The sequence below is a fragment of the Phodopus roborovskii genome, unplaced genomic scaffold (genome assembly GCF_943737965.1).
Source record: "Phodopus roborovskii unplaced genomic scaffold, PHOROB, whole genome shotgun sequence".
NCBI lineage: Eukaryota > Metazoa > Chordata > Mammalia > Rodentia > Cricetidae > Phodopus > Phodopus roborovskii.
Window position 1 is genome coordinate 15,491,239 of NW_026125295.1, and position 26,223 is coordinate 15,517,461.

A 26,223-nucleotide genomic window follows, 5' to 3' on the forward strand; every position below is an offset into this window, starting at 1 on the left:
GGTGGCACAACTTGAAGCTTACTCCCTCATTCTTTCCCGAGCCAGTCATCTCTGAGCCACCTTGCCCCCAACCCCGGATGGGGTGTCAGTGGTGTCAGATCTGGCTGTAGTTTCAGTCCCCAGTTCCCACTTGGAAGGTTTCCTCCAGCCAGCCATAAGAGCCTTATTCTACATTCACTCTTAGAAAGGACACAGCGGGGCAGCCATAGAAGGTCTTGTCAGCTGGGGATGGGGGTGGAGGGGGACGTCGTAGATGTAAAGGAGAATTGACTTTGGGGAGTACTGTTCTGGGTCTGCAGGACACTGCTTATAGAAGGAGCCAGAGTCCAAGTGGCAAGACCCAGTCTGTCTGCCACTTGCTGATGTGCGCTATGGCCTATGTGTGGGTCTCCATTCTTGGCCTCAGTTTTGCCAACATAAGTGCTAATTCGGGCTGGCAGTGGTGGTGCATGCCTTTGACCTCAACACTCAGAAAGTAGAGGCAGGTGTTTTCCTGAGTTCAAAGCCAGCCTAGTCTACAGAGGGAGTTGCAGGACAGCCAAGGCTACACAAGAGAAACCCTGTGTCGAAAATGAGAGAGAAGAAAGGACAGAGAGGGATTTACTAACAAGCTGTCAGGGAGACATCCCCCGAGGGACAAGCTAGAGTCACTTTAACAAGTCTCCTGCTGTCCTCAGGTAAGGCTGGATCCACTGTGTGCAGGCATGCTTGCTTCTGAGGGCCTGGGAATGAGAGGTGGGGACTTAGCTGAGTTACGCCCAGTGATGGCTCAGTTGAAAGAGACACCTTTTGGGTGTACTCACAGGCCCACCTCTCACCCTAGAGAAAGGCTGGAAGTCTTGTGTTAGTTTGTGTTGTCTCACTGGTTGGTCTCTCTCCTCTCTAGAGCTCCTCAAATGGACATACATCTTCAGGATGGTGAGGATTGGAAATGCTCCTGGGTGGGGGTGGCTGCGCACTCAGTAGGGATGGGAAAAGAAGCAGATGCTCAATTCTAATAGTCTTAATAACAGAAACCACCGGGAGTCGGATACCAGGGTGAGGGAGACCGTGTGGGGAGGGCTCAACTGTGAGAACAAAGGGTTGACAGGATCAGGGCCTCCATCACCCAAGCTGGAAGAAAAGTCCCAAAGCCTTGGTTCTGAGTGGACACCCAGGTCCTGAGTCTCCCTCATAGATACTGGAAGAAGGCCCTTGAAAGAGATGCTCTGTTTGTATTGCTGGGAACCTGGTGCCCCCTCCCTCCAGCTGTTCTTTCTTTTTAATCTCCTGCGTCTCACAGCAGTGCCTAGTTTACCAGGATATCCCCGAGGGGAAGGAAGAGCAGACCCTCACAGGTCTGTACCCCTAAGGTAAGCAAACCCCAGAAGCTGGTATGCAAGTGGGTTTACCTTCATGCTCTGCAGGCAGAGCAAGACTCTTCTACACTTCCAGGCCCTTCCACCATTGTTCCTGAGGAGATGGCAATACACACATCTACTCACTCCAGATAGTGAGCCCATGACAGACCAAAGTATGTATACCATCAAAGTCCAACTTGGTGAACCATGAGTTTTATTGGTATTACTTACAGGAGCAGAAATGACTCAGTGGACCTTGGAGCACCCTGCACAGCCTGCAGGCAGCTCAACAGGCTGGAGAGTGTCCTTTCCAAGTGACTACTCTAAACCTCTTCCAGGCAGCTCGGCTTCTGGGAGTCATCTTTGCAGCTTGCCTCTGCTCTTCTTTGAGGAAGGCTCAGCCTTTATTGCTTACTCTGGCAGGGAGGGGCCTAGTGAATCTGGTCGGTGTCAGGGACTTCCTGAAGCTATTTTGAGTTGTTTACCTTCCTGCTTAAGGAGCTTCCCTACAGGACAGAGAAAACTGCTGTTGCACAACAACCATCCCCTGCAAAGGCCTGAACAATTTTTGCCCCTAGCCATCACCTACTTTCTGATCTCGGTTTAGATGTCACTTTCCAGGAGCCTCCCCTGATCCTTTAGTCAGATTAGCTTGTCCCCATCCTGTCTGCATCCCATCACAGCCACTGGATAGTACACCTATAGACTTGCTCAGTTTGGATGCCCGGTGGCATGTATGGTCATCCACTTCCTCTGTCCCTGTCTCATTCCTAATTATCTGGAACCCACAAGGCACATTTGAAGCTGCCTTCCCTGTCTGTGCACATCCATCCTAGAATGATGAGGAGGACAAGACTGGCCATGTTGGGGGAGGGGATATTTCCTGCCTTTTGCCGTTTTCTGAGAGGAGCTGCAGATCCCAAAGAACAGGTGTGAACTGCTGTGCTCCTCCCCACTTTGTGGCTTGGTGACCCCACTGCTGTGTTACCAAACAGGAATTTCTTTTAGATGGACAATCATGTTGAGGAGCATGTCCCATAGATAGGGGTCCCTGAGCCCAAGGACGCTAACACACATTTAGTGTGAGTACCTATTTACTTTATATATTTTTTTCTCCTTTCTGCAACCCCTTCATCTTTTTTTCCCCCTTGTTTGTGTGATTTTTGTTGTTGTTTGTTTGTTTTATTTTGAGACAAGACCGACCTCTCTTTTGTAAGCCTGGGTTGTAGCCCAGGCTGGCTTCAAATCACAACCCTCATTTCTGTCTCCTGAATGCTGGGACTACAGGTGTATCCTATGATTCCAACTCAGAGGGCGGCTTCCTAGAAGATCTACCAACCACCCCCTATTAGAAATGAGCAGAGGTGCCCGGTGGTGGTGTTGCACGCACCTTTAATCCCTGCATCTCAGAGACAGGCAGATCTCTGAGTTCCAGGCCAGCCTGTTAGAGTGAGTTCTAGGACAGCAAGGACTGTTACATAGAGAAACTATCTCGATAAACAAACAAAAAAAAAGAGGAAGGAAAAAGAGGAGCGGGGGTTAGGGCCATGAACACTGCAGTCAACAACTCCTGCTACTGTTGGCTCAACCACCCTGTGCCCAGTGATGCTCCCCCATGCCACCATTGGAAGCTCATACTCATTCTGCATACCCTTGCTTCTTGGAACGGCATGCTTGTCCTTGGTGGGTCATTCACCTGGGCAGATGTCCAGACAACTGGGTGAGCAGTGATATGTGAAAGACTAGTCCTAAACAGAATTCTTGCTGTACATGCTCATGTGTTTGCATCTACACACACATGTACATTCAAGAACAGACAACATAGGCCCTAAGACATGGATCTCCCTGGGACCCCATACATGCCCACAGGCACCTAAGTGTCTGTGTGTCTGTGCACACATTGTTAAGTGCATACATATACTCAGCCCCCTGTCTGGCACTTGCTTCACCCTTAGGTGGGGTGGACAAGCTAGCCGGAGGGGCTGTCCCACCAAACAATGGGAACCACACTGTACCCCAAATCACCAGACTCTCTGTCTCAAGTTAGTTGGTGCTAGGGTCTCAGTGGTGTGAAGTTCCTGAAGGATGAGGATTCCACCCTTGGCTGGCCCCCTGCCCTCCTCCTAGCCCCAAATGACAGCCCTAGGGCACAGGGTAAGCTGGGAGCCACATCTTCCCAGATGTGTGGGCTGAGCAGGTGAGATTACAGAGCCTTGGGGAACAAATAACCAGAGCAAGAGATAGGGCCAGGTCAATCGGAGCACAAGACATAACAGGACAGAAACGAGGGCCTAGGAAATATCTATGGGAATCTGATTCCCCCCAGGCTGCCCAGAGAGAGCAAAGGAGAGAGCCAGGTCTTAGGCCAGTCTCCACCTGCTCCTTCTCAAACACTTGTTTTTTTGTTTTGTTTTGTTTTGAGACAGGGTTTCTTTGTGTAGCCTTGGCTGTCCTGGAACTAGCTCTGTGTACAGAGATCCACTGCCTCTGCCTCCAGAGTTCTGGGAGCAAAGATGTGCACCACCACTGCCCAGCTTCTCAAATGGGCATTTGTGTAAGATCAGAGTAATGTAAGTCCTCTGACAGCAGGACAGAGCAGAGCCTCTCTATGTGGAGTCCCCATGGCTACTCACTCAGAGTGTGCCTTTCTCGGGGGTAGGCCCCATCTACAGAAACCAGTCTGAGACTGGGAAATAGGAGGCAGGGATCCACGTGGGGCAGTCATCCATGTTTTATTCCAGGCAGACATTACTAGTCAATTGCAGCACTTCTTCTTGCTAAGCCACACCCCGGCTTCCAAAATCTTTACAGCAAACATTACCAGGCCAAATAATTGTGATAGGAAAAGGACATAAGACCTATTTGCAGCCAGGTCTGGTAACCCAAGTCTGTAGTTCCCAGCTATCTAAGAGGTTGAGGTGGGAGGTTTACAAGCTCAAGGCCTGACTAGACCATAGAGGGAACTGAAGGCCAGAGTGCATGGGAAAATTAGTGAGACCTTGGCTCAGAAATAAAAAGTAGGGTCTGGTGAAATGGCTTATCAGATATAATCAGGTATAGGCACTTGCCACTGAGCCTGCAGATCTGAGTTCAATCCCTGGGACTCACATGATGGAGGCGGGGGGGGGGGGGCAAGTTTTTCTCTGACTCCATACTCATGCCCTTGTACTACAAAAGCAAACGAGACCCCTTCTTTGTGGTGGACCCTTAACTCACAGCCGTACCAGCTCTGGCCTCTCTCTAGGCCCTCACTCATGCCATCCTGCCCCTCCCACTCACTCCCTGGTCCAGGCTCCTGTCCCCACCCTCTGAACTCATCCCACCTCTTCCCAAGTACTGGGGATTGAATTTAGGGACTCTTTCACACAATAGGCCAGCACTCTGCACTGAACTGTATCTCTAGGCCATTTTGTACCTAAGGCGGGTCTTGAACTCTCAAGCCTCCCACTTCAGGCCCATCCCCTCTGCTGGAATTATATCTCTATGCCACAAAGCCCATCATCACATCTCTAGTTCCTGAAGTTTTTCTGCCTGGCCACGGTAGGGTCTGTTCAAGCTCCCAATTCTCCCTTATAGTGGCCGGCAGTTCCCGCCCTCTACCCACTTAGAGGCAATTCATCCTCCTGGGCCTGGTCCCTTTTATCACTTGAGTCCTACCACCCACAATGTCAAGCCAGAGTCTTGGAGTAGCCAAATATCCCACTGCCCATTGCAAGTTCTTGGTGTCTCTGAGGTGATGGGGACTGCCGTGCTGGTCAGCTCTGGGCAGGTGAGGCCTGTGGAGCCTTCTCTCTCTCCATGGCCATCTCTTGCTTTCACCCCCTCAGCCCTGCAATTGTCTCAGATTCCTCGGTGAGGTGAACAGAGCAGGGCTCTGACCGTTCTACAGATGGGAAAGCTGAGGCCCAGGAAGGGAAGTGTCTTTGCCCATTGGCTTGGCGCTGGTCCCAGCCAATTACTCATATACCCACAGGGCCTGGGGGGGGGGCGGGTAGTGGTGAGTCATGGTGGCCCAGGTAATGGGAAGGGAACACAAACATGAGCAAGTGGGAAGGATAGTCTAGGGAGAGGGTGGAGGACTTGCCTGGGGCTCCCACTGGGGCACCCACTGTGAGTTCCCACACACCAGGCCCCTTGGGCTCACTGGCCAGGTGCACAGCTGACTGTGCCCAGCATGTTCCCTGGGCTTTGCGTCAGCCCTGGCAGCGCTGCCAACTTCTTTGACAGATGAGGAAACTGAGGCCCATGGTCACAAGTCAAGCTGTGGCCTGGGTCCGGACTAACATCCAGAGCTCCACTTTCTTTGCCAGGGGTTCTCAGCCGGTTCCAGACTCCTCTGCCCTTCCCCACATCCCACACCCCAAGTCGGAAGACTGGCACAGTGTGGGAAGACTGGGGGCGGGAGACAACAGGCAGCCACTTACCCCATAGAGGGGGGTGGGGGTAGTTTTCGACTTCTATGGCAAACATAGGTAATCTACTCGGGACCTGGAGTCTCAGCTGTCCACCACACTCTCTTACTCTTCGGCTAGCCTCTGACAAAGTCCATCTGGCTTCCTCTCGGACACCTTTGCTGGTTCTTGCTCGGGAGGTGGTGGCACTTATCAGTCTCTCTGCTAAATCTTGCCTTTCTGCTTATGTCTAGGATTACCTTCTCCCCACCCCCCGACCCACCTGTCCCCTTCTGAGCCAGAATATACACCTACAAAGTGGCTGTGTCAGGATTAGAGCCCACCCCAGCGTGCTTCTGGAAGCTTCTATATTGTCAGCCATAAGCATGTGGGCCTATGATTTAAAATGTTTTGGGGCCTCCCCGTCACATGGTGTGATTCTGGGAGCCTCTCACCTCCATTCCCCATGTGGCCTTCAGGGTGTCCCATCCGACCTACCTGGGGTTGCTCAGTAGGAGCACCTGGAGAGCAAAGGCTCCCTGTCCTAAGCCCCTGCTCTCCCCCATGGCCTGGCCTCAAATTCCTGTCAGAGCTCCTCTTTCCCCTGCCAGGATCAGTGTGGCATACCCTTCCTTCACAGGCTGAACCAGAACTCAATCCTTAGGGTCCTGAGCCTGGGTTTCAGGCCCACACCAGCAGCCCTTAAACATGGAGGAGGGGTAGGGAGATTGACTCAGCCATATGCTCCATCTGCTGACACTGAAGTCATCTCTGGGGAAGCAGGGGAAGCTATTCCACAGCCTGGGGGGATCAGGTAGGCTGCTGGACATTTTCTTGGGCCTCAAATGCACGCTGGGCAGGGAAGGAAAGGGTCCCTGCCCTGAAGTATCCCCATCTTCCCAACATCCCAGGAACTGTCTGTCTTCCTCTATGAAAGACCCTAGCTAGAGGCAGCTTTCCCATGAGCCTACCCTGGACACTTAGGAAGCATAGCTTTGGAAAGCAGGGTATTTAGCTGCCTGCTATTGCTCACCATGTCATCTTTGGCCTCTGGCATTAAGCTTTTGGTCCTTTTATGGCTACCTTATCCAGGAAGGGCCTAGAGTGCCTGTGGTTGGGCCCTGCTAACTCCCCTAACTCAATTGTAAAATGTAGTGATGGAGTTAGGAGCCCCTGTTTCTGTCTTTCCAAACTTGTCTACGGTTTTTGAACAATCAAGCCAGTCCCACCTTTGAGGCTGGGAGGGTGGAGCAGGCCAGGAATTCCCAGGGCACCTGGCCTGGCGGATGTGCCAGGGGCCTGGGCTGGGCTTGCCTTGGGTGGGCAGGTCTCTCCATAACTGCTAGGCCTAATTGCCTCATTAGCATCTGCCTGTCGCCTGGACCTGTCTGTTCCCCTCCCTACCAGCCTACTCAGCCCTGTTTTTCAGGAATCCCTCCTATGAGGCATTGATGGTGACAATGACACTGACCATGATGATGCCAGGGACATGGCCTGGGAACCACCACCTGGCCTGGCTTGAGGTCCCTCCCTGTCCCAGGCTTCACACCTAGTCCGTCTCATATAGGCTGGGCTGTCCTGGAGCTAGGCTGCCTGTCCCCAGGTTTGCTGGCACCAGGAAACAGAATGGGGATGCCCCTATCTGGCCTGGTTGCATCCAGTCCTATTCCTGCCACATCAGCAGGTGTCCCAGGGAAGGCTCCCTCCACCCCATGAAGCACACAAAGGATTGTGGAAGGGTGCAGAGATTCAGTGAACTTTGACTCCTCTCATGTGAGGACAGGATGGGCAAGAGGCTTGCTTTGCTGGAAGCCCCCTGTCTTCCTCTTGGCACCCAGCTATAGCTCATGAAGAGAGCATGAGCCAGGCATAGTGGCGCACACCTTTAATCCCAGCACTCGGTGGACAGAGGCAGGTGGATCTCTGATTTCTGTGAGTTCAAGGCCAGCCTGGTCCACTTGGTGAATTCCAGGACAGCCAGGGCTGCATAGTGAGAGCCTGTCTCCCAAAAAAAGTAAAAAAAAAAAGTAGAGGAAGAAGAATAAAGAAAGGAGGAAGGAAGGAAGGAAGGAAGGAAGGAAGGAAGGAAGGAAGGAGACAGCAAAACCAAAAGCAAAACTATGGCTCTGCCTCTGCCTCCAGGCAGGATGACATTGTGCCTGGACCCTAGGGTAGGGGAAAGGGACTTGGGCAGGTGTTTGGCTGTCGCTGGGGCACTCAGCAGAGATTCTGAAGCAGCAGCCAGCCCAGAACCACTGTCCCAGTGCTGTGACTCAGGTGGAGAAGTGGTTGGACTTCTCAGGACCCAGGCTCTACCCAGATGTGGGACTTGCAGTTCCCAAGAGCCACAGGAAGACCTGAGAGCTGCTGCTTTGGCTCAGCCGGGGCTCCAGCCCTTGGCCCTTCATCTCTCCAGTTGCCTAGCTAACTCCCAGAGGGAAGCCTGGCAGGTTCTCAGTAGGAAATACCGGGGAAGTGCCTCTTTGGCCCAGGGGGCTGGTGGAGCGTAGACGCTGCTGTTTTGTTCTCATGCCCTATAGGTAGCTGAGCAGTTTTAGCCTGGTCCAATTGTGTCAGACAAGGTCAAGTACAGACAACTGCCAGGCCCTATCCTGTGACTTTCAGGACAGAGTAGGGGTGGGGGCGGAAACTGGAAAGTCTAAGATAGCTGCTTCCAACCCCAGCCTGTCATTGCCTCTCCCCCAACCTGTGGCTCTCTCTGTAAACTGGGTTGTGGGGTGCCATGCAAGCCTTCTATGAGGCAGGAGAGGCGTGTGTGTGTGTGTGTGTGTGTGTGTGTGTGTGTGTGTGTGTGTGTGTGTGTGACTGGCCTAGTCCTCCCCTGCTTATCCCTCCTTGTGTTCAGAGGGCACAGGCTAGTGGAGGACCCTGGTGGGCAGGCCTCTGGGGTAGAGTGCCAGGCGGGTGTGGGACACCTGTCCCAGATAGAGTGGGCTCTGGGCAGAGGCTGCCCCACAGGGTGGAAAGCAAAGACAAAGGAACTCTTCTGAACCTTGAGCCAGTGGCTGCCCCATCCCCAGGCTGATATTGCCGTGGGGTGACAGTGTGGACACTCCCAACACCCTGGGCCTGCCCGTGCAGGTCTCACTGCATGGGAAAAGCCCTGCCTGCCAGCCTGGGCCTCAGTACCCATGCTGTCCCGCCCACTTGCCTGCTCTTGCCTGAGGAAGATCAGGTGGGGAGTCACCAGGGCCCTGGCCTGACTCAAGCATCCTTCAGCCTCTAGTCTTGGCCATAGGAGACCTCCCCCTCTACCACAGGCTCCCACTCCTACCTTAGCTGTCACCACTGTTCAGTGTCCACCTTTCCTAAGAGCCAGAGGAAAATTACTGTTCAGATTCTCAACGGCCTTTCTTATTAGGGGGCCCCTGACTGTCTTACCTGTAGTATTTTCCAGAACGGATTCCATAGAACACCACTATACAAGGGGTCATTCATATGATCACACCTCTGAAGACAACTCCACAGTATAGGCATTTCCCAAACTTTGCTGGTCAGAATGTGATCAACACCAAAATGTTCTTTTTTGAATAACCTCCGTGGAATGGGGCTTTCAGGAAAATGTGGCCTTAGGTTGCCTGGTGGCTATTTGACATAGCACTGGGCCATCCCATTTTTCAGATGGGAAGCTGAGCCAAGTTAGTGGCTCAGAACTCCCAAAGTCTGCCCAAGGGACCCTGGACTTTGCCTTTTACATTGGTCCAGTTGCCCACTGGGATCAGAGCTCCTGGCCCGGCTGTTTGGGAGGCTGGGGTGCTTTGAGGGAGAGAAGAGGAAGAGCCAGGATGGCCTGGTTATACTTCCTTCCAGCAGCACAGCTGACTTTTGGTCATGGCCAGTTCTTTGTGGTCTCAGTTTAGAGCTGCTCAGGGCCAGACAAGGATGAGGTGAACGAGGGAAGCCATAACTCTGCAGCTGGCTGGCTGAGGACAGAGCGCCCTCCCCAAGTCTGGGCCAGAGTTGGGTTACGAGCCCTGAGGGTCTCTTAATTAGTTCCACATGGAGTGGATGGCTGAACAAGGAAATGGGAAGGGGCTGGGGAAAGGGAGAGGGGCCTGGGAAGGGATTGGAAACATGTGTCTGTGGAGGAAGCCAAGGCAGGCTCGGTCCCCAGAAGCTCTACCGCGCCCCAGATTGGCAGACAGGCTCCCAGGCCCCTGCAGGAGCCCCAGGCTAGTGGTCGGATGGGGGCCGCACAAGAGGCCCCCTAGAAGGCTGCTCTTTTCTCTCAGCTGGAAAAAGCCCCAATCCTGGCTCTGCTGGTCTGGAGTCCTGGACCTGGTGAGCAGGAGAGGATGAGGACAGAAGCCTCCTCACTTTCGGTGACTAGTGACAGGGTTCTCTCAAGCCCTGCCCTTTTTACTAGGCCTGCTGGTCTGAAGAGCTAACCACCATCCTGAACCCCATCTTGGCTTTCTCAGTTAGTGCATGGGGGGCAGGGGAGGCTGCACATGGGGTTGTGTGGAGGTACCCAGCTTGGCCTAGTGGTTGGAAGTCCCATTGGGAAAAGGCCGTGCTGGTCTGTGGTGGGTGGTAGAGTCCAGTGAAAGATGTGTGGCAGTGGGACGGAGGAGTGCGAAGCCATCATGGAGCACAACGGAAGCCTCCCAGGAATTCAGGCCAAGACCCAATTGAGCCCAAATAGTCAAGAGGCTGAGCTGACTGGCTGGCTGGCTTGGGGACACCAAGAACGTAGCCCAATTCTTGAGTTCCTATCTTATTCTACTTGACACAAACCCAGCTCTTGGAACCGTGTGTGAATTGTCTCAGCAAGTCTCCTAGCAGCCCACAAGGCTGTCACACTATGCTATGAGTATGAAGGCTGGGCTCAGAGGTGAACCCTGCGACCCTGCCTGCAGAAGCAGTGTGTACAAACACCCTGGAACTGGGGGGGGGGGTCCCTTGGCCGGTCTTTGGGGGAGGCTGAGCAGGAGCGGCAAGAGCTCTCCGATGTTTAGTCTTTTCGCTTGACCCTTCGGCAGCTTGAGTGCTGTGTTGAGAAGCAATGGGGTTGCCAGGGGCAGGCATGGGAGGCCAGGTTGGAAAGGCCTGGACTCCTTGCCAGGCTTGCTGTTGATCTGCAGGGCTCACCAGGCTCATGCTCTTGGGGGGTGGGCGGTGGTCGGTCCTCACCTGCCTAAGGCTTCTACTCCCACCAGAGGGGTCTATGGAACCATGTCTCCTTCAAATCAGAGGCATTGGTTCTCAACAGGAGACTAGACACCTCTCAAAGGGCTGTGGGCATCCTGTGGGATCTCATGACTGGCCTTATTCGAGGTGCATCCCAGCTGCTTGGGGGCCATGGTCACAACCCACATTCTAGGAGCAGCCTCAGAACAGAGGTCACTCTCCCAGCTCCTGCCTGAGTCCACAGCAGCCAGGTTTCTGGGGAGGAAAGTACCCTCTGTTTCCAGTGAGCAGTCATAGGTGTGGGCGCATGTGAGCAGCTGCCTGGGGAGGCAGGAGTTGCTAATTAGGCTGCTTCTCAGCTCCAGGTTTCAGAGGCTTCTGAGGGACGAATTCTGCAGCAGCTCTCATGAGAAAAGGGCAGGGGAGAGATGAGCATGTGCAGGCTCTAAGCACAGGATCCATCCCCAGCTCTGAGCATGCATCCTTGGCTGGGATCAGTGTAAGGGGCTCAGTGTGGAGATTGGCTTCATGCTGCAGCAGTTTCGTAAAGAGCATGGTTGTTCTAGAGAGAGCTGTCAAATCCCAGCAAGGCCCTAGGCCACACCAAGCCAAGCCTGGTGGAAGGCAGAGGGCTATGGGAGACAGGGAGCTGAGCATTTGGAAGCAAGGACATCATCCACTGGGGAGGCCTGAGATCAAAGTGCAGATGCCCAACTGGAAGGTGGGGATGGGCGACGTGTTGGTGTGTGTGACTGCATGACACTCCCCGACCGGTGGTCCCACCACACTCTGCCCACAGGGTTCCCACCGGACAGTCTGAAGGACCCCCTTCCAGAAACACATGCTGTGCCTGAAAGAGAGAAGTGGACGCTGAGAGCAGGAAGTGTCGGGAAAGCAGACTTCCTTCCTCCCAGTGAACAGACTTCTCCAGGCAGCAGGAGTGGGGGGGGGGGTGGAGGGAAGGGTTGAGGGGGAAGGGGGTTCTTCCACAACTGACTGCAGGCCACCAGCTGGTGGCCTCACCTAAGTGAAAACACCTACCCTTGCTCTATAAATAGGCTCTCTGGAGAGGGCTTCCACATGCAGGAGGGGCTGGCTCCCCGTGCTTCTTAGCAGCTAGGCAGCAGCAGGCACTCTGGGCTGGCTCAAGGCCCACCCCAAGCATACCAGGGGCGCTCGGCATCCTGGACCAAGAGGCAGAGTGAAGCTTCTAGAGAGGTAACTTCCTTAGCGTGGTGGTGGAAGTGAGCCCCCAGTGCTCATGGTACCCTGACTGGGGTAGGCCAGTTTCCCAGGTAAAGGAACCAGGTCCCATGCCTAAGCAGCAATGGTCACAGGAAGTGGAACTATGCCCTGGGACATACTGCCAACAGCCTGTCTGTCACAGGTCCCTCAGCAAACTTAGTGCCCTTTGGCCACCCAGGGTGGAGTAGAGCTGGGGGAGTATAGCTGATAGTGAGAAGCTGTCGCTGTAGCCTCTGGTCCCCCTTGGATGGTCACGCACCCGTTTAGGTTTGGGCCTATCTTGAGCAAATTAGGAAGATGAGGTTAATGACAGGGAGCTGGAAAGGCAGGGTGAAGATGACTCAACAGGCACTTGCTTGCTCAGCGGGCTGGGTTTCCGGAATTCTGGGTAATCACAAATACCCACCCACCCCCCAGACCTGTGCTAGCCCTAGTGGTGGCAGAAGAGGTGACTTTCCAGAAATTTTACCTCCTCATACTTCCAATGTCCTTCTTGCCCCTACAGATGCCCGTGGCCTAGGAAATGAAGGCCACCTGGAATTTGAGCCAGAGAGACCCTGGGGCCATTGATATGTAGAGCCAAATAGCATGAGAGAGACCTGGATGTAGGGTAATCGACCGTTTTATACTCTCACATTCCCGCCCTGTATTTCAGAGGCCAAAAAACATAAGGGCATTTTCCTTTTTCTTTTGAGACAGGGTTTCTCTGTGCAGTTCTGACTCTCCTGGAACTTGTTCTATAGATCAGCCTGGCCTTGAACTCACAGAGACTGGCCAGTCTCTGTCTGCTGAGTGCTGGGATTAAAGGCATGTGCCACCACTACCCGGCTGAGAGCCAGACAGATCCTGCCAAGGGTGAGGAGTATCACCCCAACTCTGCTGCTTTGTCCACTACCAGGAAGAAATCATGAGCCATGGCAGTCATCGGAGGACGGTGATCCCAAGACAGACAAGAGTGTTCCAAGGCAGAGACTGTGGAAATAGCCATGGGCTCTTGGACCACACCTGTTAGATGCTCCTGGGTTGGGGGTGGTACTCAAAGATGAGGGGCAGTGAGCTTGCCCTGTGTGCTGGTTAGTTTTGGTCAACTTGACAAGTTAGGGTCATTTGGGGAAGGATGGACCCTCACTGTGGGGGAGGGCCCAGCCCCCTGTGGTACCACCCCTCAGTTAGGGGTCCTGGGTTTTATAAACAAGTTGAGTGAGCCGTGGAGAGGAAGAGGTACTGTCTGTGGCCTCAGCTTGTTTCTGCCTCCGGGCTCCTGCTTGAGTTCCTGCCCTGACTTCCTTCAGGGATGGCCTGAGATCCAGATGTGTAAGACAAGCCAACCTCCTCCCTAAGCTGCTTTGGATCAACATTTTATCACAGCAGTAGAAGCAAACCACGGGCTGGGAGCGGGCTTGGCCACTTCTTCCTGGGGCTGCCAGGTACCACTGCTCTGACAAGAGCAGGTCCACACCCTGGAACCCCCACAAGCTGGCCCTGTGCAGGGCTGAGGACAGAGTCAGGGAGGGAAAGAGCTACACTCTGCCTTTCTGGGAGCACAGTTACTCAGATCCAAACTCAGATCCGACTTTCAGAGACTGCTTTTGTGCTTGGCGGCAAGAGGGAGGGGGTGGGGGCTGAGTAGCTGTCAGGTGGGGTTGGTAGTATCGTTTGGGGAGATAAAATACAGCAAGGAAGGCCCAGTCACATGACCTCCAAACTTGCAAGCCACCCAAGTCCATCCAGGCCTGCTGTGTTGAACCTCCTCCTAGCATACCCCAGACAGTTGCCTTGCCCAGGGAGTCCGTAGGTCTCCATGGGGACAGGAGTTGACAGGGTAGATGGTCAATGCCCAGAGTGGTAAGGGGACTGTAGACCCCTTCCCACAAGGTGCAACTTGAGTCCCCAAGTTCTTGGAGTAGGGAGGTTGTGAATTGGGAATTGTGGGAGCAAAAAGGGCCCTTTTGGGAGGAATGTGGCCCTAAATGGACTCTGGCCCTTCCTGAGTCTGCCCTGGGCATGGAGGTAAAGATTGCCACAATCAGATCATTCCAAGAGCCATGTATGTGGGCTGGGGAAGCCCAGGGGTAGAATGCATGCCTACTGAGAATTGTACTTTCCCTGGTCCCTGCGGCTCTACCAAGGGAGGTATGTGTGAGCTGTAGAAACATCCTGCAAGACTGCTCTTACTTTCCCATTGCTTTGACAAAATACTTGGCAAAAGCAACTTCAGGAAGGAAAGGTTTATTTGGTTTACAGTCCATCATGGTAGGAAGCCATGGCAGCTTGTGCTTGAAGCAGCTCGTTACCTTGGACCCGCAGCCAGGAAGTAGAGGGGTAAGTGCTGACTCTGAGCTTTTACCTCTACCTGGTTTTTGAGGCAGGGTCTCATTGTGAGAGCAGGCTCAAACTCAGATCTGCCGGCCTCCCTCCTGAGTGCTGGGATTAAAGGCGTGTGCCACACTCAGCCTGCCTCCACCAAGAGGGCGGCAGACCAGCATGGGAGGGGATGACAAGGCTGGCCCTACAATCTGCGCCCTTTGAGTTAGTATCTAGCTGAGGCTCGTGGGCTGGGGTGCTTACTACCTCCAGAGGCAGCCGAGGGGCTTACCTGCCAGTGCAGGCTACCAGGCCCCGGCACTGCAGCTTTCCCAGGGAACCCAGCTCTTCCTATCCAACCTGCTGTCTCTGACAATAGGCTCTGTCATCTAGTGGGACTGGACAGAGTGACGGGTTCCCTTGAGCCACTACTCTGCACAGGGCAGGGTGGGGCACCTAGAGGACTAGATGTCACCACTTCAAACTGTACCAGTCAGAGGCTCAGACAGGTCAGACTGCAGAATTGAGGGTTACAGCTGGGGCCGGGCAGGACCAAGGTATGACCCTGGAATTCAGCTCTCTTTACCTACTACAAGCTGCAGGAGACAACCTCCCACACTTGAGGGTTATCAGAAATCAACACAGGCTGGCCCTCTTGCCAGCCTGCACTCTTAGACACTCGGGCTCTACTTCTGCTGGAAGCTGCAAGGGCTGTGACCATGCTAACTAGCTGGTACTGACAGCTTTTGGGGTGTTCTAGCATGACACCCACCCCCAGGGCAGGGCAGCACATTAGGGGGTAAGGACCCCCCTGGTTGTCTAAGCCCCAAAATACTGACGGCTGTGGCACAAGCCATACAGACAAGGGAAGTACTCGCTGGCTTTTCCAGTCTAAATGTGGAGGAAGGGGCCCCTAGAAACCCTCATGATGAATGGAAACAGGGTGCTTGGGGGCCTCCACATCCCCGCGGAAGCCAATTAGGGGGAGATGGGTAGGATACAGGGCTTTGGCTACCCTGCACTCCAGCACCCCCAAAGAACTGCAAACAAGGGTCCTTGGTCTCAGAAACGATCCCCCAAGCACCCCACCTCCCGTTGCTACGGTGACTCTCCCTTTATGGGCCCTGGGATGGGAGGATTGGTTAGATCTTAGGTCTTACCCAGAACAAGCCATTCCTGCAACAACATCAGTCAAATTAGTTTTAATTTCCAGATCCCTCTGTACCCATGCATGTAGAGAGGAAGAAGCCACAGGCCCTTGCGAATATATGTGGTAACAGAAATTAAAGCCTTTCCAAAGGCCCTACCCATTCCACCAAGCTTATTCCCAAATAAACCTGACTCTGATGTGTCCCTTGGGGGCTTTTTTGGTGGGGGGGAAGGGTCAGATGGGGAGAAAATTCTTGCCTTATCCAAGCAATGAGCAGTATGCCAACTTAGAAGCCAGTCAGGAGGCTGAGGTGAGGTGAATGGAAACCCAGCAAGGCTCTCTAGGCAGTGTGCCACCATCTTAGTACTCGGAGGAAGCGCCCAGCTCAATTGGCTCCTTTCTGTTAATAAACTAGGTGTGGTCACAAGCCTCCCTTCTGTGTGGCTCCGCCCACTGGCGCTTCCCATGGTCAGCTTCCAGGTACAAACAGCAATTGGGGATGGGGAGCAGGAGCACCCAATCTCAGACTGGGTACAGATGTGGCTCCCTCAGGGCTGAATCCCTTTATTTATTTACTCAAGTCCCCGTACAAATCCCTGGCCTGCTGTCCTCCTAATCAACTGAGCTCCTGATTCTTGCTCCCTGGATCACGACGGCGTTCGCTGCATGATTAGCTGCTGGTTCTCCAGGCACTGCTTCAGCTTGTCTTCTGCCAGTGTCAACCGCTGTTCCAGGATGGACACTGTCTGAAAAATAAAAAGTACCAGGCTCAGGATGGAGGGCCCATCTTGCTGCCCTAGGGATCACAAGCCAATCAGCCTGGGCTGCCGCCCAAATGCCAGGTGCCTTCCCTTCCCAGCAGTGGGCTCTGTCTGGCCCTGCATGCCTTCTGTGTGCATCTCCGGAGTTTGTGGGCAGGAAGAGATGCTTGAGCGGAGGCAGATGACAGATCTCACAGCCCTCAGCCATTCCCACAAGATAACCATGGCACAAGGAATTTTGACCCCTAGTCTGGGCCAGGCTCTGTGTATCACCAGAGACCACTGTCTGGGAAGGGAGCTGCCCCACAAATGACACTTCTTCCCCTGGGTCCTGCCCAGGACACAGCCCTCCCTGTGTGCTGAGAGCACTCTTCCCAAGGTGGGCAGGGGACAAAGCTGGGGTGTGTGAGTCCCCTAAGCCCAGAGGGTGGGTACTCCACTTGTGTGGGTCCTATGAGGGCAGAGTGAGACAGTGCCACCTGGGGGTGAGGATGAAGGTGACACTGGCAAGTGACAATGCCACACTGATTCACTTACTTCCACACACCCTGCATAAGGGTTGCCTAGGATCCAGCCACCCGAGGCTGTGTGTACTTCATGGACCAGGTCCAGTCTTGTAGACAGGGCTCCCACAAAGGTGGTGCAAACCCGTCTATTTCCTCTGACTTGAGGCAGTGTCAGCAGTGGGCACAACTTCTCAGAGGGGCTGAGCCATCCCAGCATGTCCCACCAGTCACACCTACCCTAACACCTACTAGGATGACCCATGCCCAGCTGGCCATTCCATTTCCACCACTGAGGGTTGCTGAGTGCCTACTGCATACATGAAGGCCACGCCAGGCACTGGGAATAAGGTCACCGCAGGCAAGGCCACCACTGTGAGCATAGCAGGCTTAGTTCCCACAGGCACTAAGGTCATGATGTCTCTCAAGAGATAATGCCCCATTCCCTGAGGTTCCATGAAGGCTCAAGCTTGAGCCAGAAGAGAACTTCCATGCACTTGATAACATGGACACATTGTGGGAGAATTTCCTTCCAGTGCAGCTGGATATTCTCACAGTGTCCTGTGTGGATGTCAGCTGTCACAGAGGGTGCTCCTTCTGATGGCTACCCAAGGATGGGAGGACTCTGCGCCCTAGGTCACAGGACAGAACCTGGAAGGGTCTCTGCTGTGGAACATGGACTGGACCTCCATCCAGAGGTGGAACTAAGCTGAAAGATCTCATCACACCTCAAGTGGCCGGCCAGCCAGGAACGGGTCTGCATCTTGTAAAAGTGGCAGTGGAAACAGCCCCTGGCTGGCCCGAGCGGCATTCCTGGAAGTTTCCACTGGCTGCTGTGAAACTCACACTGCCAAAATCATTCTTCTTCCAGACCCTTTCCGACAGACAGTCGGGACTCAAGGCCACAGCGGGGGAGCCTGGCTGGTGGCATTTCCTTTTCTGCCTGTTTTTTTTTTCCCCCTTTTAAAATTTTAACAGGAACTCAATTTCCAAGGCAGAGACTGTAGACTCAGAAAATAAGAGATGTTGGACCAATGGCAACTGGGGGCCTCCCCTTGGTTCCCTGGGAGGGAGGCCCATACTTTAGCCCAGCAGCAGTGCGGTCATTAAATGTGTCCACGTTAGATTAAGCTGAGTAGAAAGGCGCCCTGTGTTTTACAGCCACTCACTGATGGAGGGTGCTGGGTGCTCCGGGACACTTTGTTCTCAGTTCTAAGGGGGGCTCCTTCCTTGCTTTGTAGCCTTGATGTATGCACTCCAAACTAACCTCAAACTTGTGGTAGTCCTTCTGCCTCAACCTTGCCACTGCTGGGACGGAGGACAAGCACACCATGCCCAGCAAGGGACACTTCATAGTGTGGCCCTCACGTCTGTATCTCTCCCACTACTGTTCTCTAGTTTCACTCCCTGCCAGGCGAGCATGAAGAGTCATGCCATCTTCATGTTTGGACTGCACTTTCCCTGTCCATCCTGCCAAGGGGTGAGGTGCAGTCACCACCAGAGATAACCACCAGGCAGTTCCGAGATCCATTTGATCTTAATGTGTTTTGCACCTTAAGGATTGGCTGGACAGGAAGGAGGGGCTTTCTAGATATCTGTACATTAGAATGCTGCCGGGCGTGACGTTCCCCCTCAATGATCCTACTCTAACAAAGCATACAGGTTCATTTCCACAGAAAACAATGATCCCCATGACAGTGCTGGGCCTGGGAACCAGCTCTTGACTTCCACTATAATACCTTAGCATGAGGCTTAACTCACATTAATTTGGATTTCACACACTCCCAGAAAAATTCCAGGTTTTTTTCTCTCTTCTTTTTTCTTTTTCCTTCATTTTGGGACAAGATCTTCTGTAGCCCAGGCTGGCCTTGAACTCACTCTAAAGCAGAGGATGGCCTTGAACTTTTTTCCAGCCTCCCCTTCTTAGTGCTATGATCCTAGGCATGCATGAGTCACCAAACCCGATGAGTGCCTAGTTTGGTATTGGGTATCAAATCCTGGGCTTTGCTCATGCTAGACACATGCACTCCACCAAATCAGCTACATCTCCAGCGCATGCTGTGCTTTTCTTCCACAAAGAAGAGGCTTTTCCCAGCAATGGAAGGGACCCACCAGAGCATCTGAGTAGCAGGTTAGACAAGATCAGCCTGATGACGTAGCTAGGCAAGGGCCTGGCAGGGGTCTACATAGGTCATAGCACTGCAATGCATGATGGGCCACCACTGTGCCAGACCTAGACACGGAGGGGTAGAGAGCACCTGCGGTGACATGTATGACATCTAGGGCATCCCTGGTAGGGACTAACCTTAGGCCTCTTCACGTGGCCTTTTCATAGTGTGACTTTTACCTGTGACGAGCACACGTCTGCACCAGTGTTGGGACTCAGAAGGGTTAGTAAATATGTACTGCCTCAGGGTGCTGCCCCCTCTTACTGTCCGTGACCACACAGGGAGCCCAGGCACACGGTGGCTAGCTGCTTACCTCATTTCAATCCCCTGGGTCCTACTCTGGGGATTCCCCTGTCACACAGAGTCTGGTCTCGCTGGGAAATAAGGCCAGATCGTGAGGGGGATTTTAAAGGCACACCTGTGATATTAGGAGTCCACTCCACAGCCCTACAAAGTGTCAGTAGTGGGCACCTTTCTACAAAGGCAGATGAGAGCCAGCCTTCCAGGCCATCCAGTGACCCACGCTGTCTCCCAACTTGTTCTGGCCAGCAGAGCAGAGCCCTAGCCCAGTCCCTCAGAGGGAACTGTGTCAGGTCAGGTGGCCGGTGCCCAAGGGGGAGAGCACCTGTCACAACAACTTCCAGCCCCAATGTCTAAAGACAAGCAGTCCAAAGACATTGCTCAGGGCTACCAGATAACACTGAGCCACTTCCCCTGTGGCCCTTCCCCAACCCCAAGCAAGTGATCTTTTATTTGCATAAACACTTGGGTTTGGAATTATGATGGAAGCCACAAAAGCAAGAAAATATATATGTTGGGGTTGGTAAGATAGCTCCCCAGATAAACAAACACACTTGCCACAAAAGACTGCCATTCTGAGTTTGATACTCAGCATTCATGGTTAAAGGACAGAACCAAATGCCCAGAGTTGTCCTCTGACCTTCACATTCATGCTGTGGTGTGTGTGTGTGTGTGTGTGTGTGTGTGTGTGTGTGTGTGTGTGATCATAAACACACAACTCTTTAAAGGATCCAGGCAGTGGTGATGCATGTCTTTATCAGCACTCGGGAGTCAGGAGATCTCTGTGAGTTTGAGGCCAGCCTGGTCTACAGAGTGAGTTCCAGGACAGCTAGAGCTACACAAAGAAACCCTGTCTAAAAACAAACAAACAAACAAACAAACAAACAAACAAAACAAAACAAAAGAAAAAAAAAAGGTAATGCCATAACGACAAATCTTGTCCAGGAGTCAGTGAGCCAACAGGGCCCACTGGTTTAAGGAGGTAAATGGCAAGCTTTACAGCAGCCTGGGGTTGTGCTAGCCTGCCTGGCCTCAAGCCTCAAGGAAATGAGGCAGAGCAGGATCTGAGCAGGAGCTCACCAGGCAAGAGAGACAACAGAGGAGGCCCGCACTGCAGATCAGCCTCAGCCCCACAGCCCACTGCGAGGCCTGTAGTGGTCTGAGAAGAGGCACATGGAGCAGCAGAGTAAGTGTTTCCGAGTGGGTCCTCACTGCTGGGACAGCTGGAGGGGACAGAAAAGGAGGGGAGGACAGTGAATTCACAAACCCCCGAGGTAGGAAAGGAGAATCCAGTCTAGGAGGGCCAAGGACCCTGCCTGCCAGGGCTCAGGACAATGCCAGAGTGCTGCTGAGCCCTGTAGAAGATGGCCAGGAGGGACTGCCCAACCCAGGTGAACAGACAGGACCAGAGTGTTACGGTGTTGGGGACCAAAACAAAGCGTAGAGAGAGTGTCTGGCCGGGCCCTTGGCTCTGGGCAGCAGACGGGGGTCTAGGAGCTGGGGCTACGGGGTGGGCCTTCCAGTATGACTCATCCTGGACTTCTGGAGGAAAACCCTCCTAGGATTGGCTCAACAATGGTATTCTATTTCCATTCTAATTTTCCTGCAAGGGGAGGGGAGACAGTAATCTGTCTCTGGTTGGGGCAACATCCACAAGGCAAGGAAGTGCGTCTTCTCTCACAGTTCAAGGCGAGTAAAGACATTTATGTAACACCCTGAAGGGCCTTCTAAACAGTATAAAAGGAACTGACTTTAAAGTGACAGCCTTTATATTTAGTCACCTAAGAACTATGGCGAGTCACAAAGAAGCCGTTACCAAAATGCCAAGCCTGAGATGTCTGGCACCTGGGCTCCCCCCCCCCCCCAAGTGGCAGAGGAACATGGCACCAGAGTCGCTTTGGTAGACAGCTTTCTGTAGCAGCAGTAGTTATGAGGCATTTGCTAAAGGCCTGCTAGGATCCCAAGAAAGCTCTGGAACCCCAAACAGGTGAATCCGGCTCCTGCACTGTCCTCATCAGGACCAACAGCCCCGTGCACGGGACCGAGCCCGGGCTTGGGTATCTCTGTTGGCCTGAGGTGGCTGATGAGAGAGTCTTGGCTTCTCTGAATGGTGTGAATGGGACTCAGGCATGTGAGAGTACCAAAGGAAGCCAGGGCAATTTTAGAGGCCTCACCGGTGGCCACAGCACACTTAGAGGCTCCGCATAATTCCAGAGATGAGTTCTCTGCACATCGTGAGGAGGGGTGAGAAAGTCCAGAAACCCGAGACTAGGTCGACACCCCCAACCCAAAGAGGCGAAAAGTAAAAAAAGGTCTGGCACAACCTTTCCAGTTGTCCCTCGTGCCTCAGGGGTGGCCCTCAGCCTTGACACCCACACTCTCTCCCTGGGTCGTGTGGGCCTTTTATTTGATCCTTCTTTGTCCTGGTGGCCGTCCCCTGCCCAGCCCCCCTCCTCAGCACTGGCTCCCTTCTGCAGCCTCACTGGTCACTTTCCCTCTCTGGTCTGGCTTTCTCTTGAGGTGGGCTTGTCCTCCAGCTTTCTACAGCTCTTTCTTCTTAATTCCTGTTTATTTCTTTTATCCTGCTTTTCACTCTGCGTTAGTCACTAAGGCAGAGAGCAGAGCACAGTGTGTGTGACCCACTGGGATGGCGACCCCGACATACATCACCTGCTCAGGGGCTCAGGCGGGAGCTGGCAGTGCTGGGAGGGAGGGCGCCATCTCTGGCAGAAAACTGTGACAAAATGTTACAAGACGGCTAGGTCATGGCACTCTTCAAGTATAGGATGAGTGGAAAGGCCCAACCGACACCTGGGAAACAGTGTGGCTGGGTAGGAAGAGATATACAATGGAAATGCAATAGAGGTATACACTACAAATAATGAAGTTACGCCAGCAGTGAGTGGTAGCCTACACTTTTAATCCCAGCACTTGGGAGGCAGAGGAAGGTGGATCTCTGTGAGTTCCAGGACAGCCTGGTCTACAGAGCGAGTTCCAGCACAGCCAGGGCTACCCAGAGAAACCCTCTTGAACAACAAAAAACAAAAAAGGGAGGAGGTTGGAGTGGGGCCCAGCACCTGCAGCCAGAGAGGAAAGGGAGGAAGGCAGCCCCCACTTCCCGTTGCTGTGTTACTAGCCACACGTCTGAGCAGGTGCTGTCAAGCGTTGGCTGATGGCTGCTGAATGAACCCTGGTGAAGAGCTGACCCTAGCCACTTGGTCCCACAAGCAGAGCAATGGGTGGCCCCGGCACTTCGGAACACAGCACACAGGGCACACGTTCAGAGCCACACCCTTCCAGGAGCTACTTCCTCCCACAGCTGCTGTCACCACCAGCTTTGCAGAAGCCCTCTCTTGTGGAAGCTGGAGCCTCATAGGGTCCTTCTGACTCTCAGGCCATCCAAAAGCTCGAATTACCACACTCGGCACATGGGACTCTGGTTCCCGAGGGCTTCTAGACAATGCTGTTGCCAGCACATGTCTGGAAGGGCTGAGTTTTGGCAAAACTGCTCCACCATCACTGATGGTAAGTGACATGTTAGCAGGAAGGAAGAAGTGAGTTATTAGGCATGTGGTAGGCAGCCACTCTAACCATGCTTCTTACACACATGGCTAGACTCTTAGAAGGGCTTCCAAGGACTCACTGTAGCTTCCCTCGGTTACCCCTGGTCCCACCCAGCTCTGGGGCCCTTCTTCCCAGCAGCTGCTGCTCACCCTGGCCAGAGCACTTCCCTATGTCCAGGTCTTGTTCCAAGTAAAGCCCTGGGGCCCTGGGGGAGACAGCAGACGCCAGGGAGGAGGGAACCTCCTGGGCTGTGTCCCATGAGCTGGGAAATAGGAAATACGCATGTGGGCAAGGTAGCTAGGCCAGGTGGCCAGGCGGAAGCGGAATGCTGACATCTAGCCACATACCTGGGCAAGAGGAAGAGTAGCTAGTCTGTCAGGGAGGGCTGGGCCTGGAACACCTTCCCTAGTCTGATGGGGCAGGACAGAGATCTACTCTGGCTAGGAAAAGGCAGAGGTAGCACTTGGCTGTTTTTATCATGGCAGTCAAGGTAGCCAGAGCAGCGCCTTTACAAGAAGGCTCTGTAGAGAAGGGACTATAGAGAGATTCAGGTGGTCACCTAAGCTCTACTAGGCTCCTGCATCAGGGCATACCACATCCAGTCAGCACTGTGGGTCCATACCTTCCTTGTCATACTGGGGCTGAGCTCCTGTCTGTCCCCGACACCCACATCTCAGCTTCCTAGTGACTCCCATTCTTAAGTCACCCTTGATTCTCATCCTTCCCACTGCTTTCGACTTATCCCTTTTCCACCCAAGACTTCGGACTCCTTGGTGTGACATTCGCATGGCACTTGTCCAACCCCTCTCCCAGGATTCCCTCTTGGGCTTCAGTCCATGCTTGGGGTCTACTTTCTTCCTCTTTCAGCATGTTGTGGCTGTAGAAGAGGAGTGAGTCCCCAGGAGACATCACAGCCAATCCCAGTGAGGAGCTGCAGCTCACATGATAAAAGGACAGGTTCCACACTTTGATGGTCCATGTTCAAATTTGAACTTGAACCAGCTTGTCAACTGGCCTTGGCTAAGTTACCTGACTCAGTTTTCCTGTATGTAAAATGCAGCTTTTGGAGCTGCTGCAATAGTCATTCAAAGCTCACATTTATTCACTTATGGCTGGGCTGTGAATAGGGTGCACTATGGGCAACATTATGCCCCTAGCTCCCGCCCTGGCTGAACTTTGGGACAGTGGGGAAATCCTGGACACAGAAGGGACTCAATGAAGTTCCAAAGTAGATATCCTGTGGTCCCTCCTGGGAGGGTGGTCTGTGGCTTCTTATAGCTCCCCCTTTTTAATCATTTCCAGGACTGTGGCTGATCTCTCTGGAGGGTCTTGGGTCCCCCAGTAACCTCCCCCTCCCCGCACCAAACACAGCCTCAATTAGAGGCTAAGGGGTGCCAGTTGGTCCTGGTCAAAGAAAATGGGTGCAGCTTCCGTGGCACACACTATGAGTAAAAGTGGCAGGTCTGGGGAAATGTTCTGGGGCTGGCCACTGGCTCCAAGAAGCTGACCTGGACTGTGCTACACATATCTAACTCCTCTGGTTTCATTTTAAAGGTAGAAAATGTGGAATCAATCTCACTGTAGCATGGTTTGACTCCACTCAGATTCTCAACATCTAAAACAGATGCAGTAAATGGGGAATCTCTCTCTGCTGTGAGGTTTTGTGAGCTATTAGATCAAAGTAGGGACGCTGGGTATGCAGCCTGTCCCAGCTCTGCTCTGCTCTGTCTGTAGCAAGCCCCAGGCTCATCTCTTGGTACACGGACCTGTGTGGGTGTACGCATGTGCACACAAGAAGCTCTGCCTTGTTAATGGTGCCCTGGCCAGTCACATGTCCAGATGACTAGGGACTGGAGGGACCAACTTGGTTCCCTGGGGACAAGCTGCTGGTTTGAGTCCAATCTTTCCCACCACTCAGTCTGCCTCCTAGACTGGTCATGGACTACATCTAATGACTTGTTGAGGAGGGGTTTTCAACTCCCAGGGTGCCAATGCTGGTCTGCCAGTCAGTCGCCTAGTGTCTGAAGCATAAGGCCAGGGTTTTGTATAAGTCTTGTTCACAGAAGTTCCCAAGTCTTCCTGTTCCAAGACAGAAAGTAGTTGGTGGACAAATGTTGAGTCCCGAGTGCTGGGAGTGTCAAGAACACAGTTCCCCGAGACCCAAGGACAGCCCAAGTGTGCTGATGAGTCTGCCTGGCTGCACTTACTTCACCTTAATCCCTGGATATGGCAAGTTTGAAGGGATGCTAGGGGAGGGAGATGGGTGACAGAGACCCCTACCCCCAGTGTGGTCCCCCTCTGGCTAGCCTAGGGGAAATGCCCTGACTTTAGTAAATGAGAATATGGGAGACAAAAGCAGAGTGGGAGTCAGAGAACCTGCGGCTCCTCCTCATCCTGCCTCAGTCCTGATTTGATGACTTAAAGCTTCAAGGCCTGAACTTGGAGGGGAGCAATGGAGGTCCCCTCTTATGATGACATCTGACATGCTGAAGGGCCCAGGATCACACACAGCTGGCCCATAAAACACAAGACTATAGAAATCCCTCAGAATCTCTAGCCATCCCTCCCCCAGCCCACAGTCTGCTGCAAGCAACACAGGCTTTTGGTTCCTGGAGCCCTGGGTCCTCACTCTGCTTCACATTATCTCAGGGATAAGGGATTTCTCTGATGTTTGCACAGGCCCCAGGCCCCAGCCCCCATCTCTACTGAGGATTAGCTATCTTTAGGACACACAGGAAATGCTAGTTTCTATCAGTGGGTTAGCTACTGGATTAAGGCATTTTGACTAATTTACCTTCTCATGGCTTCATAGCAATTCCTCTCAAACAAGCTCAGCCTCTCCTTAAAAGGAGACCCTGTAAAGGGCCCGCCCCCTGCATCTGCAAAACCAGATGCTCCTGGGCCCTGTGGAGTGCTGCTCACACCAAAGAGGATACCACAGTCCTGCCAGTGTGGACCTGGGTTTAGGCACCTTTCTTTGTCAAGCACGTATGCTGGGAAGCCAGGTGTCTGACAGAACTCAAGACACAGCACAGGAAGGAGGACAGCTTGTCCAATGACTCTGCCACACTGATTCTTTGTGAAGTCTGACAGAGCTGAGAAGGGGCCACCTTTTGCAGCCCCGAGCCTGGGTGACTGCTCTGTAGCTGGGAGGCTTGAGAACTCCAGCGTAGCCTGACAAGCTGGCTGCAGCTCCTGCCCAACAGGGATGCAGGGATGGAGAAGGGCATATGTCACCAGGGTGGGTTTCATATGTTTCCCCTGTCCTGCCGTTGATCTACCAGGGAAAACATGCTTCCCTGTCATGGGTTTTCTAGAGGCACCAGCTGGGCCCAGGTCAGAATGA

General features: G+C 53.3%; 2 protein-coding genes across 2 annotated transcripts in view; both read right to left on the minus strand.

Annotated features, from left to right (window-relative positions):
• The window catches only part of Abhd14b (abhydrolase domain containing 14B), a 154,140-nt gene that overhangs the window by 86,689 nt on the left and 41,228 nt on the right, over positions 1-26,223 (minus strand). The window lies entirely within an intron of this gene.
• Positions 15,619-26,223, minus strand: part of Poc1a (POC1 centriolar protein A) — a 71,225-nt gene continuing 60,620 nt past the window's right edge. The window contains exon 11 of the mRNA XM_051205395.1: positions 15,619-16,327. Coding sequence (XP_051061352.1) covers positions 16,229-16,327 — 99 coding nt within the window. The 3' untranslated portion in view covers positions 15,619-16,228. The remainder of the gene's footprint in view (positions 16,328-26,223) is intronic.